The sequence below is a fragment of the Propithecus coquereli genome, unplaced genomic scaffold (genome assembly GCF_000956105.1).
Source record: "Propithecus coquereli isolate 6110/MARCELLA unplaced genomic scaffold, Pcoq_1.0 Scaffold98, whole genome shotgun sequence".
In the NCBI taxonomy this organism is placed as follows: domain Eukaryota; kingdom Metazoa; phylum Chordata; class Mammalia; order Primates; family Indriidae; genus Propithecus; species Propithecus coquereli.
The window spans coordinates 5,689,859-5,705,160 of record NW_012156173.1 but is presented as its reverse complement, the minus strand read 5'-3'; the positions used below and the strand labels follow the sequence as shown (position 1 = coordinate 5,705,160).

The 15,302-nt window shown below is 37.4% G+C and overlaps 1 protein-coding gene across 2 annotated transcripts in view; it reads right to left on the bottom strand.

Annotated features, from left to right (window-relative positions):
- PDE7B (phosphodiesterase 7B) overlaps window positions 1-15,302 on the bottom strand; it is a 356,282-nt gene that overhangs the window by 247,929 nt on the left and 93,051 nt on the right. The window contains exon 2 of one of the 2 annotated variants that reach the window (XM_012665196.1): window positions 9,733-9,793. In XM_012665196.1, coding sequence (XP_012520650.1) covers window positions 9,733-9,793 — 61 coding nt within the window. Of the gene's footprint in view, window positions 1-9,732; window positions 9,815-15,302 lie in introns of those variants that run through there. The other variant, XM_012665195.1, reaches the window with a different exon arrangement.

The following is a 15,302-nucleotide window of genomic DNA, read 5'->3' as shown; positions in this document are numbered from 1 at the left end:
TAGCCGGGCATGGTGGCGCATGCCTGTAGTCCCAGCTACTCGGGAGGCTGAGGCAGGAGGATGGCTTGAGCCCAGGAGTTTGAGGTTGCTGTGAGCTAGGCTGACGCCACGGCACTCTAGCCCGGGCAACAAAGTGAGACTCTGTCTCAAAAAAAAAAAAAAAAAAAGAATGGGCCTTGATATTTTAGTTCACAGTTTCTAACCTCAACTGGGACCTCAGAACTGCTTCACAATTTTTGTTTTATACCTCTAGTCAGTTCCTCTTTATTCCCTATAACATTAGTTTTAAATTAACCTATTTCTGGCCCGGTGCAATGGTTCATGCCTGTAATCCTAGCACTCTGGGAGGCTGAGGTAGGAGGATCACTAGAGGTCAGGAGTTTGAGACCACCCTGAGCAAGAGCGAAACACCACCTCTACAAAAAAATAGAAAAATTAGCTGGGTGTGGTGGGAGGGAGGCTACTTGGGAGTCTGAGGCAGGAGGATCACTTGAGCCCAGGAGTTTGAAGTTGCAATGAGCTATGATGATGCCACTGCACTCTAGCCTCTGCAACAGAGCAAGACTCTGTCTCAAAAAAATAAAAGAAAAAAAGTAGCCTATATTTTTATGTTTGCATCCACTACTCCTCTCTTTACTCTCATCAGAGTATGAAGCTTCCTTCTTAAAAAGAAGGGAAGCTATTTGATGGAAATCCTCCCAGCTTTGGCCTGCCCCCACCCTGGTGGACACGTCTCCATCCCAATTCTTCCTCGTCCATCCTGACAACCTTCTGCCCGGTCGCAGGTTTAAGGCTCACAACTACTCCTTTTCTCTTCAGTCACTTCCTCTCCTCTCTCTTCTCAGCGTCAAAACGTTCTCCCATCTTTCCCATACTAAGAAACCCTTCCTGACCCCAGGCCTTGATGGGCACCGTCACGCCCCCTGCCTTCCTTTCTCAGACAAGTTTCTTGACAGAGGAGCCCCCTGCTCAGCTCCCTGCTACTGGGCTCATGCCACCCTTGCCCTTCTGATTTCTGCCGCTGCTGCCCTTGCTGGTGTTACCCTCCAGCTAAGTCCAACGAACAATTTTTCAGCTTGATCTCATTTGACCTCTACAGTATTTCACATTGTCATTATGCCCTTCCTTCTGGAACTCTCTCCTCTTGCCTAAGATGCTAAGATACTATTCTGTCATTTTCCTCTGTCTCTCTGCCTACTCATCTTAGTATCATACCTACTTAGACTTTTTAGGCTCCTATAGACTCCACTGGAACCTGCCCCACGCCTCAGGGCAATGCTTCCACGTGTTCTCAGGTGCACCTCCATCTCACTCCTCACCTTCCCCGGAAGATCTCATCGTGGTTATGTCATCACCACCACTGATTTGCAGATCCCTCATCTGAGCTCAGGATTCCCTACTACACCGTGGGCACCTCAAATTTACTGTGCCTAACGCTTCATTGATTATTTCTTCCCAGTTGCAAATCCCATTCTCTTGTACTCTCCTTTGCAGGGAAGGCAGTACCTCCCCCTATTTAGTAACATTTCCTACACTCGATCCATCGTAAAGTCCTATTATCCTCTTGAAAAGTCACCTGGGTATCTTGTGCCTTCTTTCCTTCCTGACACTGTTTCAGTTCAGGCAGAAATCATCATTTTTCACCTGACACCTGCTGCCATTTCCTAGACGGTCTGTCTCTAATCTTGTCCTGTGCGTTCTCTGTTCTGACCCGATGATCTGTCTAAGGTGTGCATCTCACCTCGCAGCTACTCTGCTTAAACATCCTGAAATGGTTCGTTGTCCTGTTATAAGGCCCTTCATAATCTGCTCTTTCTCTCTGCATTTGATTATCTTATTTCTTTCCTCTTATTCTGTTCTCTAGACATAATAATGACCTCGTTATTGTTTTTCTAATTGGTTCTCTAATTGCTTACATTAAGCTGCTGGTAATACCAATAATTCTGGTACCAACACCTTTTGCAGTGGGCTGCCCCCACCCCAACCTCCAGGACCATCTGCTGTTTCTCTTTGACACTCGGCCTCTCATCACATCTTATAGGAGGCTTTTCCTGACACCACTGCACCCCACCCATATGACCTAGGCCTTCCTTATATGTTTTATCATGCTATGCTGTCTGTGTGGTTGTCCCTGTCCAAATAGATTGGAAACTTCTTGAGGACAGAGGCAGACTTTCAATGTCTTTGCATCCCTACTCTGGCACACAATGTGTATCTATAAATGCTTGTTGATTGAACACATTTTCTGAAGTGTAGCTTTGTATGAAAGGTGATAGGTCTCACTGAATGACCTACACCTTCATTCAGAAAATGAAGCTAATACGCTACAAGACTGACACTTCTACACTTTTGGGCTTAACAGCTTCAGTTCCGATAGTTTGGCCTTTGCTTCTGTTGTTATTCTTCAGATAGCTCTTGTCTGAGCCCTGGCTCCCAGCTGCACTAAAAAATACGGTGTTTTATTGCTATGGAAATGCTGCAACATTTCACGAGAAGCAATCGTCAAACTAGGAAATATGTTTTCCTTATGCAAAGCAATATTGACTTCCAAATATAAATTTTTAAAAGGCAGTGGGATAATGTAGAATGCCTTTTAAACCATAAAATTCAAAATGAAATAATTTTCTGTATATTTTAATAAACACGAGAAGACAAAATTATGGGCTTCTTCCTGTTTTCTCAACACAATGTTCCATCTGTCCAAGAATAAACTGTGGCAATAGGGATTCTACCTTTCTCATTATTATAACAACTTTCAGAGTATTCAAGCAGAGGATTGGGCATACAGTGGTGCTCAACAAATATTTGTTAATCTCTTCCTTCTTGGGGTAGGTTCTAATTGCCTATTTGTAGAGAACTATTATTTCTTGTCTTGAAACCTATAGTAACATGCTTGGGAAGCTGCCAACTAGTTCACGTAGAAGCTGACCCACAGCCTTGGCTGTGTTACCAGAGGGTTTTAAATGCTGTTCCAATCTGTCTTTGACACATTTGGGGGATGCTCTATAGATAATCCTGCTGCATTCTCACAAATGCATCAGCATAAATCTATATTGAGTTCCTCTTAAGGGCTGGATAGCTAGATGTTCAGATGCAGGGTTAGTGAATAAAACTAAGTCCCTACTTTCCCGATATTTACATTCTTGTGTATGGGTACATTGTGAAGCGAGGCTGGGGAATAGCGATTAACAAACGAATATAAAACATGTCATTTGGTGATAAGTACAATGAAAAGTATAACAAGGCAGGGTCCTGTGCAAGTGATGAGCATTATGCTTTTATTTTCCTCTCTCTCTCTTTTGGCAGAGTTGGAAAACATTGTCTAGAGGTCTCATTATTTCAGCATGCATATAGGAAGAGTCAGTTGATGTATCCAAGTGATATGAATGAAGTGATTTGTATGGGTAAATCAAAATTAATTCAAATTCCCAAGGCATTCTAACCTTATTAAAGCAAATTAAGCAACTTGAAAACGTCTATCTTTAAATATAGACCTTAGTTTTAAAGTCAAATGCACCTAAAACGGTCCTTTCAATAGTCTTGCTTTAATAACCCATAATGATAATGTGCTTACTACTAAATTGCCAATATGCACTTGAAAATATCTATTCACTTGAACCAAATTGAGATAGTTTAATATTCAAAATATACCAAAGTTACCAATTTGCATGTAAAATAGTACTAATATAAAATGAAGTTCAAGGACTTAGAATAAATTGAGTAATTAGTATTAATAAAAATAATACATTTATAGTGCTTCTAAAATTTTACTGAATGATTTAATATTTATTGTCATCTGATCCTCAAAAACCTAATAAGGTAGATAATAATATTGTTATTATTGCTGATTATTCCATTTTAGAGAAGAGTAAGCTGAAGTCTATAACCTTTCAGGGATGTGCCTGGTATCAGTCATTAGCTGATACTAGTTCAATACCCTGTTCTTTCTACTACACCACAGTGATTTACTTTGATAACAGATCTTATTTTGCCTTAAAATAGATTGTGTATTAATTTTTAAGAAACAATTTATAGGCCTCAAAAGTGTCTTCATGTAAAAATCACAGGCTGAAGCTAGTGATAAAAGCAAAATATTGATATTAAAAAACTCAATTTTATTAGATGACGAAGTTCCAAAAAAGTGAAAAAAATCAATTTTCTGTTATAACACATGAAAATACTGTCTTATTTTTAAAATAAAATACTATGATATATGAAGGTGAAAAGATAGAGCTAACATGCATTTAAAAAAATCAAACCTCGATTTCAGGTCATTAGATATACATTGAGTTAAATATACATTGGGCTAAAATGATTTAATTTAACAAGTATCTAGTGAATGGCTGTACTTAAACTACCCAGTAGAAACAAGTTTTTATAGAGTATTCTGTGATACTCTATAACTAAATCAAAAATACTCTCTAACTAACTAAATAAAAGAGACCAGAACTCTCTTTTATCTGGTACTTCTGTCCTTTGTAGAGCCAATGATAACTGGCAAGCTCTCTATAATCAGTCCTCGAATTCCTTTCCAATTTATCCTTTCATCCACTTTGTGGCTTGAAACGCTCAGCTGCCCCAGAAACACTCCCCAGGTTTCTTGTTTCTGGGCTTTTGAGAGTGGTCTTGCATCCGCTTTGAATGCGACCTCTTCCTCGCCTTTGCCTATCTGAATCCACGTGTCTTCACATCCCAGCTATATGCACTCTCTCCATCTTTTGAAGTCCCAACACACTTTATCTTTATTTCATTTATGTCATTCGTCACACTCGAGCTGATGTGGCATATTTTGAGGTTCAAGACTTGAATCTATTGTTGGACTGTGAACCCTGTAAGCACAGAATCTGTGCCCCAAAGGTCTTGGATTCTCAGTGCCTAGCATACTGCTTTGCATATTGTAGGTGCTCTATGCACATCCTGACAATGAGTATTGGATGAAGGTCTAGTTCTGCCCTTGAGGCACTACATAATTTTTAAGAAAAGTATTTAATATTTTAAAAAATTGTTCTCACAGTTGTATAATGTTTTAGCTTTTTGGTTGCTTTTCTAAACACCCATTAATGTCATCAATAAATAATTTATCTTTTTACTAGTTTATTTTTATTATCAATTTTTAAATTTTCAATTATTTGTTGTTTATGAAACAGTTGCTAAATATTTAAATAAGTAAATATTAAGGGCAGATGTCATAACAGGCATCTCCTCACAGAACATCTCATTCTATCACCAGAAAAACCCTTGGGCTAGGAAGGACAGATGTTTTTATTTCCACTTTGAAGGAAAACTGTACATTGAATCCTAAAGAGATGAAGCAACTTCTATGAGTACAGAGTTAATTTTTCAGAGGTAGGACTACAAAGCAAGTCTCTCTATGCTTATGTTGTGTGTTCATAAAATATTGATTTTATGATTTTCTGTTACTCTGAAGATTGGCAACCCATTTAAATAATTTATAATAAACTCGAACCAGAAACAGACTAATATGAACACTCCCTTCTAAGCCATGACAGGTAAGAAAGTGCTTGTTGTATGTTCGAATAGTCAGGACACCATCAGCATGAAAGGAATGATGCATGAAACAAGAGCAGGGCCGCTGAAAGTTTCACACTGGAAAAAAATTAAATCTTGATAAAGAGGATGGAGAAACTGAGCCAACAAAATGTCATACATTAGAAATTAAGGCTTACTGTTTGAGGGAATCCCACTCTACGAATACGGGGAAAGAGGAAGTAGAAAAAAAGCACCAAACCTGAACTGGAATTCCATTTTGAAAGTTTTCTTTTCCCAAGATTTATCATTTCACAGAGCGAAGTTAACAAATGAACTGAGAAGTGAATCAACGTTGATCATTTTACATAACGTCTTTAAATACTCTTGGCTCTCTTTACCCAACAGTTTTCCTTATACTTTTGAAAAGTAAAATCCTTTTAGTAATGTGCCATACTTCATGCATTAATTATACGACGAGAGATCATTTCTCTGCCACTTCCTTTTTTCTTTGGTATCAGTTCATTATACCCAAATAAGGTACAAGTCTTGCTATACAGTTGTGTGCCCTTCGATATAATCATATAAGCTTCTGAGGCCAATTTGAACTTGAGAAAAATATGATGGCTAAATTAAAAAGAAAAGGTTGGGGGAGGGCAGGGAGGTGGGAGTTCTAAACACATTGCCCTATGCCTGAATGTAAGAAGAAAGCAACATTCATTACAATTTGGTACTTAACTTGATCATGCACATTTGCCCCCTCTAAGCAAGTGTAAGGAATAAACAGTTAACGCTCAGTTGAGCTGGCTCTGCCCAGTTTACCTTCATATTCAACATGAGCTATTCTCCTGAAGCCAGAAATGATTCCCTGCAAGACCCATAGATGACGGTAATTTGCTCCCACTTAAAACTACATTGAATTCAGTGCTTCAGAGTAACTCAAAGTGAATTTTACATTTATGTCTCATTTAACGGAATGAATCAGAAGTGTGATTTTCGGTGAGGATGGCTTATTCATGGAAGTCGTGAGGTAGACAACTCAAAGCACAAAAACTGCATTTTTCAGAATGATCTGGGGACCCATCAGTGCAAAAGAAAGGAACTGCAAAGGGAGTCCCTGGCTAGAGACCCTCCTCCATATTCCATCTCAACTGTGCTGAAACCAGAGCACAGCCAGGATCCCGGCAGGCACCCAAACCTGGAGTGTGGGTGGGCAGTGAGAAGGATCTCAGGGGGAGAGAGCCAAGGACTTGAAAATTTAAAGATGAGGATGTCTCCGGTTGGCTTCCATCAGGGATCTCAATATTGTGGGTGGCATAAAGGTCAGAGGTGAAGTTTTAGAAATGCAGGCTTTCCATATTTGGTTTTCTTGTTTAGAGGTTTTGATTTATTCGTAAAATGTTATAAAATTACCTACAAAAATATGAACTACATTCATGGTTGGCAATGCTTATAAAACATAATGCTCCTTTAAAATATCAGAGACTCTTTATCCTTTGCTATTGGAGGTGTAAAGTTTTCTCAAAAAATGCTCCAGGAAACCATAAGGACGTGATCTTAGGTTCCTCTTAAAGGAGGCAACAAAGTAATCCCTCAGACAATGGGGAAGAGTTGCTTTTTAGTTGTGTTAATACAGATCTTCTTTCTTGAAGAAATAAGATGTGGTCTGTTTTAGTGACTTATGTATTCATAATGAATTTCTCTTGTTTAAATGGATAAACTATTCAACTTTACTTCTTATCATCTTATTCCATATTCCTATGAAATGGTAGCCCTTGGGCTTCAGGTAGATGCATACTAACAACAGGTTGAGCCATATGTGTTGATATCCATATAATTTTATTTATATGGATATCTAAGATTTTAAAGGACTTTATAAATGTTTGAATTAATAGTTGCAGCAATTGTAAGTCTTAGATGTAAGCTCCTGGAGAAGACAACTTTCGCTATAGGAGTAACTCAAGCTCACTAGGTACAGGATTGTCTTTGAACACCCAATAATTATTTACTATCTATTTTAAAGGTAAAAATGTACATTTTTTATTCATGTGTGTCCTCAAACTAATAAAAATTTTCATTCTCAGCTTTCCTTTATATTAATTATTTTTGTATCACTAAGAAAATGGGAATCTAACAAACTAATGAAAGCTACGAGGTTAATAACCAATAGCAGCTTAATTAATACCCTGCTATTGCCAAGGATATCTATATTTTGAAAGAGAGGGCATCTCTTAATTTACTTAGAATAAATGATCTAATTATGTAAGGTGCTTAAGATGGATTTCACCTGCCGCTATTAAGTGCTCAATTAATTATAATTATTATGACAGTAGTAGCAATATAAAACTGATTTATATAAATATATTTCTAACTTTAGATAATTTTGTGTAATCTGATGAATTCAGTAAGGACATATTTGGTGGTCAGGAATGCCTTCTTGCAGCTATATAAACCATACCATATAACATAGAAAAGTTGGAAAGATGACTGACCTTATTTTAAGTGAAGTCAAGTCTTTAAGCAGCAGTAGACAGTCTATGGCTATCCTTTTCCTAGCTATAAGCTAATCAAGAAATTTCAATGGAGTCAGGACACAGAAAAGTTCAGTCAAAATAGATGCTGTGCTTTTGTGCTTAAAAACATCATGAATTAAAAATGGATTCAAGTTACCAGATCAGATGATAGCTACAATAAAATAATATTTTGGTGGTATTAAGTTACCTGTAGTATCAGACCATTTGCCTCAATTTCTTTTTTAAAATGAGAATAACAAAAGCAATCACATCTTGTTATTGTGAAAATTAAATGAGCCAATTGATGCATAGATTTGATGTGGTGGTGAGATAGTTCCTAAATCCAAGGTTGCAATATATAGTTTGATAAAGTAATTATTTTCTGTTTCCAACTTTTTCTATCTACCTTTTTATCTATCTATCTATCTATCTATCTATCTAGTATCCTGAAATGTTAGCATTTTAAAAACATTTTCATGGTTAAGGGAAAGGAACGAAGAGATATTGGGGATTTGAAATGAGTATATGGATGCTATGCTACATTCATTGTTCGTGAGCTTCCAGTAAAATGTTCATTTTCCAATGGATGTGTTACTATATAGCCACCATCTTAATTAAAGTAAAGACATATGAGAACTGCAACAGAGAGGTTTAAAAAATAGTAAAGAAGATAAGAAAAGATCAGAGGGCTAGGAAAATATGGTGTCTGTTTTTTGTTTGTTTTTTTAAATCACAAACAACCTATCATTATTTATTACATGATTATCTTAAATTATAAATTACCAAGATCTTTCTCTGCCTCTGTTTATCTTGCTGTCTACTTTTGGGTCATCTCACCAATAATCTAGGCAGCCATATGAGGTGGTCAGAGTAAATGAAAGAAGCTAACATGAATCATTTTGTTTTTGTTTATGAATATGGTTCAAGGTTAGAATGGACAAGGGTGAAATTTTGGTGAAAATAAAATTTAAGAATTATGTTTGTTTATCTGTGCTGTTTGTTCTATTACTATAATTAATTGAAAGTTCATTGGACATAGCTTACCAGCTTAAATATGATCTAAACACTAGACCTACAATTTTATGGTTTAGAAACTTTCATACCATGATCTGACCCATTTCTCATTTTGCAGTTAAGTGTGTCACTTTTATTCTCTATACTGTTTCTAACCTATAAAATGAAGAAGATAATACCAATTTCATTACCTAACAGAATAGTACATATTAAGAGTTTGTGAAAGACGTTAGTGATATATCATCCCACAAGAATGAATGATTATTCATTACAATGTTGCTATTTTGTTACAAGTGCAGTATGGGTAATTATTGTGCTGACTTCAGATTACTGTAGTTCAAAAATACATTTCTCCCTGGCATTATAAGTAAGGGCTTTGTACTATGATGCAAATATTTAATAGTTTACTTATCTATCTTATCATCTCTGGTTTAGGAATTACAATGTAAGTTTTCTTACCTTTTCATCACAGGTTTCTGAATACAAAGCACTCAATTCTATGTTATGCTGATGATACAAGAAAAATTTTGGAAGACTCAAAACCTTTTTTCGTTATCAAGTGCTCCACATATAAATGTGTTACAGCTGTCTATGAACCCATAAAAGCCTAAAAGCCTCCTCAAAATGGAACCAGAGATGGTCAATAAGGCAACCGAACAGCAGTAACTCCACATGACATCAGCATGCTTAATATATTTAAAATGAGAAGGCTTCTTACCTAGCATGCAAACACATTTGGCATTCTGATCAGAGTTCTCAAACAAGATTTCGCCACACCTCTGAAATAGAAAGATAGCCATAGTTATTTTAAGATTTCACATCTGGATTCCCAAGGCAACCTGATATTACCGTGACATTATGCTAATCCTCTTGTTTTCATTGGTTACCTAAGTCTAGGGTTGTAAATAATAAACAGGAGACTTTCCTGGTAGTAAAATATTTGAAGGGTAAGTTGGGATAGATTTTTCCTGCATGCCGAATGCCCCGCCTATAGCTGATCCTATGAGCTCCCATGAGAAGTCATGGCTAGAGATGAACTTGGTTTCTAACAGTTTCTATTTCAGTGGAAGATATACCATCTATTTTAGGCCCAATAATCTAAGGTTAATTACTCTCAAAGTTGGCCCTTAATATTATTCCAAATTACCCACTCTGAAATCAAGCACAGGTTTTATCAAGCACAAAGCTATGAGGCCTATACTTTAATTACTTGAACTTGGGAGGAAAAACAAATAAAAAAATGATGAAAAACTAGCACTCATAATTCTTTTCCTGAACTCACATATTCATGAAAATATCAACTTTCCTATCTATACCTTGGCTTTAACTTGGCCTGTTAAAACTTTTATGCAAGGCAAACTCCAGAGATCCAATTAGTTATTTAAGAACAGGTCACATTGTATGATGGCAATGATTAACTAATGGCTAAAACCTGAATATATAAGTAAATCCTCCAAATCAATAACAATATAACAAATAACCCAATAGAGAAATAGATAAAGGACACAAGCAAGCAATTCATGACGGAGGAAATATGAGTAGTCAATAAGCATAGAAAATATATTTGACCACACCAATAACCAGAACAAGCAAATTCAAGGTAAAATGAGGTTTATTTTGAACTCATCATTAGAAATCTGGCCAAAGCAAGTATTTTCAAGATTATAGAGAAATGGATACACTCACACAATGTGGCTTGGAGTATAAAATGACATAACTGCTTTGGAAAAAATTTCTAAAATCTAGCAAAGTTGAAACATTCATAACCTGTGACATAGCAAATCATCTTCTAAACTTTTAACTAGAGAAATTTTCACATACAACTTTAATGTCCTGGTACAAAACAGATAAAGTGTTATTCATAACTGGAATACCACATGGCAGTTAAAATGAACCAGAGCTACATATACTGTAAAACACACAATATATATACTATGTAGATATAAAATATATAATATTAAAATTATGAATGCTCAAATCATATAAAATCTGTATAATTTTCAAATTATATAAAATATATATTTAAATCATATAAAAGAATATTAATCCAAAAAACTGCCCCTATATTTTATGAAGTTGAAAGTATCTAAAAATAGTATATATTCTTTATGAACATATTAATTTATAGAAAAAGCAAAAAACATGTAATGAATAGTGAAGCATTGAATTCAGAATAGGGGGAAGAGATCTTGAGAAATGAAATGTTGGAGAGTACGCAGGCGTTATCAACTTTTTCTATGACGATTTGTTCCTTAAATTATTCTCCGAACTTTTTTTCTATGCTTGAAACATTTCATAGGAAGAATTGTCCCACATGCAATACTCTGAATATAAAAATGGCCCTTTGCATAATGCACCTCTGCACCCATCTCCCTTGGGCTTACGGAGGCCATTGGTAGCAGACTGGACTGTCTTCCCAATAACTTGTTCTCACCATTTCTTTCCTTTGCCCTTAGGGAAACTAAGAACTGCTGCCTTGGCCCGTTTTATTCTGTCTTTTACTGCTCACAACTTGGTTAGTTCCACTCCCATCAATCTTTATTGTACCTACACTTAATATAAGACAAAGGAATTAAGGGGGAAAAATTTCTGGATGTGAGAATTTGTGTTCTTCCTACCTAATTATGCATTCCTCCCGTACAAAGAGGGGCAGATTGAGAGGAGAAAGGATGATGCTATCACATTCAAATCAACCCATTTTTTTTTTTGCATGACCGACATTGTGTGCACAAAGCTGGACAATTGGCTATCTCGTGATATGAAAAGGAAGAAAGTTGCTTTGGTGAGTCAGGAGCTGGACTTCGGAGGAGTTGGGTGCAGCCTAAGGTTGCAAGAGGGCATTGTATTCTTGCAATGGAGGGTCCCTGTTGTGAGCTTTTCTCCCAGCTACTCTGCTCACCTAGTGTGATACTTATCATGCTACCTAATCTCTTCATGCTTTGTTTCTTCATAAGTAACATGATGCCAATATATGCTATGAAGTCAGGTTAGAGAGCCAATGTGAAGATTAACGATCCATGGAGTCTGATCCTACTATTTTTTCCTGATTTGTTGGTGTTTTGGCAGAGGTAAACACTTTCATATCACTAGGATCCATTTCCTGCATTACCGGCTTTTTAAAGTGGTATTTTTATGACCTGAGTTAATAATTATTTTTAAATGGAAGATCAGAGGTTTCTAAAACGTTTTCAACTTCTTGGCAACAAAGTACTTGGAAGCTCTATCAATCCATATTTGGAGTCCTACAAGTAAGTAACTTCAGGACTCTGTTCCCCTACCTTTCGTTAAGGACAAAATCCACACGTGCGCTATGCTGGAAGAGCTTTCCTTCTTTCCTTGCACGACCTTCCAGGGTGGGGTGGAGGGTGGAGATCGGATAACTTCCCATGGCTACCATAGCCCAAGGGCAGCCTTATGTGTGCCACTCATGTGTGGCACAGTGTGGGTGGGGGCACTGTGCTGAGGGTCTTCCTCTCTTTCCTGGTCATGAACAAATCCAGGAAGAGTTTCTGAAACTCCCATGAGGCATGCATTCCTTAACAGTCATGGCCTGCCTGGGTTCATTGACCAGACAGGCTTATCACCAGGCAGCAAGAGCAGGTGTGGTGGTCCTTCCCGTGACAATGAGGTAGACCTCTTCCTCGTCTTCATCTCTCTGGAGGTCTGGGAAATGGCTGAGGCACCTTTAACAAGCTCTTTAATGGCTCTGCTTTGTAAAGTTACCTAAGGATGGTAACAGATTTTAAAGCAATGCCCAAGGGAATCTGATTGTTCTCAGGACTTGAAAGAAATCAGATTTCTTTCCAGTGCTTTTTCTCATTGATGCCAGTGTTTACCCAGCCTTGGCTGCCAGGCTCCTGCTTGCTATGCAACCCAGGGTGATGACCCAGTTTAGGAGATTAATTGGGCTAAGCCACAGGGTCCAAGTCTCAGGAACTGCAAGATCTGCCATGGGGGAAGGTCTTGTGCCCTGCTGGGTTCTTGGGTGCTACAACCTTCTTCCCTTGATGCTCTCTACTCAAGCTTGCTGGGAGTCCCTTCCCCAGCACCCTACTGCAGGGTAATCTTGACTTTGTGCCAGCTTCTGCTCACCAGGATTCTGCCTAATTCTCAGGAGTCTATCCTTAGAGACTCCATCTTTGTTTTGTCTTCTGTGCCTGAAATATTGAGACCGACTTGCCTCATTTGTGCCCATCTCTGCCAGTGAACACTGCCTCCAAATAATAGGCATAGTTATTGAAGTTCCCATCCAAGGGGGTGACTCTCTGCCAGCAACAGAGAGAGCCTCCTTGCATGTGCTCTCCTTCTGTAGCACATAGGAAATGCTGCACATGAATTCAGATGTGTAATACCTGTTGCCCACATAGACCGTAAAAAATCATACCACATTCATCGTCAGTGTTTCTAACATGTCTCATGATTGTAACCCTGGTGATTTATACATACCAGGCCCTCATACATCTTTGTGGACTAGGTAGACTAAATACTTGCAGATTAGCTAACATTTATTGAGTCCACACTATGGGCTAAGCACTGTTCTAAGTGTTGTACACCTATCATTTCCTACTCTCATTATACTCTCTTAGCAGAGCAGAATATTGAGGTGCAGACAGTACAATTCACTGTAGGATACTCTTCTTGAATGAATGAGTGAAAAAATGTTGACAGCTTACCCAATGCATGACCAAGATACATAGATTTCCCAATATTGGCTACTTTTGGCATCCTCATTGCCTTGACTAAGTAGATTGTCTCTACTTACATCTCCATCTTTCACCCATTAACTACTGGCTGTTTGCAAGAGTTTCCATCTATTAGAGCATCAGCTTTGGATCAGACTGATCCAAGTTCAAATCCTGTTGCTGCCTCCTCCTATCTACTGTACTAGCACGAGAAATTTGTTTAGTTTTGCAAACCTACTTTCTTATCTGTAAAACAAGGTAATGTTATCTACATCACAGTATCATTGCCAGTTTAGTTTTTAATTCATTATGAATAAGAATGTACTAATTAAAATTATTATAGATAAGATTATAAGATAGGAATTAATAAATATAACTAATCCATTAAAATTCTATTTTAATTCCCGTATAATTATTTTGGATTGGAAATGAAGAAATACTTCCAATTTATCATATAAAAGAATATTAATCCAAAAAACTGCCCCTATATTTTATGAAGTTGAAAGTATCTAAAAATAGTATATATTCTTTATGAACATATTAATTTATAGAAAAAGCAAAAAACATGTAATGAATAGTGAAGCATTGAATTCAGAATAGGGGGAAGAGATCTTGAGAAATGAAATGTTGGAGAGTACGCAGGCGTTATCAACTTTTTCTATGACGATTTGTTCCTTAAATTATTCTCCGAACTTTTTTTCTATGCTTGAAACATTTCATAGGAAGAATTGTCCCACATGCAATACTCTGAATATAAAAATGGCCCTTTGCATAATGCACCTCTGCACCCATCTCCCTTGGGCTTACGGAGGCCATTGGTAGCAGACTGGACTGTCTTCCCAATAACTTGTTCTCACCATTTCTTTCCTTTGCCCTTAGGGAAACTAAGAACTGCTGCCTTGGCCCGTTTTATTCTGTCTTTTACTGCTCACAACTTGGTTAGTTCCACTCCCATCAATCTTTATTGTACCTACACTTAATATAAGACAAAGGAATTAAGGGGGAAAAATTTCTGGATGTGAGAATTTGTGTTCTTCCTACCTAATTATGCACTCCTCCCGTACAAAGAGGGGCAGATTGAGAGGAGAAAGGATGATGCTATCACATTCAAATCAACCCATTTTTTTTTTTGCATGACCGACATTGTGTGCACAAAGCTGGACAATTGGCTATCTCGTGATATGAAAAGGAAGAAAGTTGCTTTGGTGAGTCAGGAGCTGGACTTCGGAGGAGTTGGGTGCAGCCTAAGGTTGCAAGAGGGCATTGTATTCTTGCAATGGAGGGTCCCTGTTGTGAGCTTTTCTCCCAGCTACTCTGCTCACCTAGTGTGATACTTATCATGCTACCTAATCTCTTCATGCTTTGTTTCTTCATAAGTAACATGATGCCAATATATGCTATGAAGTCAGGTTAGAGAGCCAATGTGAAGATTAACGATCCATGGAGTCTGATCCTACTATTTTTTCCTGATTTGTTGGTGTTTTGGCAGAGGTAAACACTTTCATATCACTAGGATCCATTTCCTGCATTACCGGCTTTTTAAAGTGGTATTTTTATGACCTGAGTTAATAATTATTTTTAAATGGAAGATCAGAGGTTTCTAAAA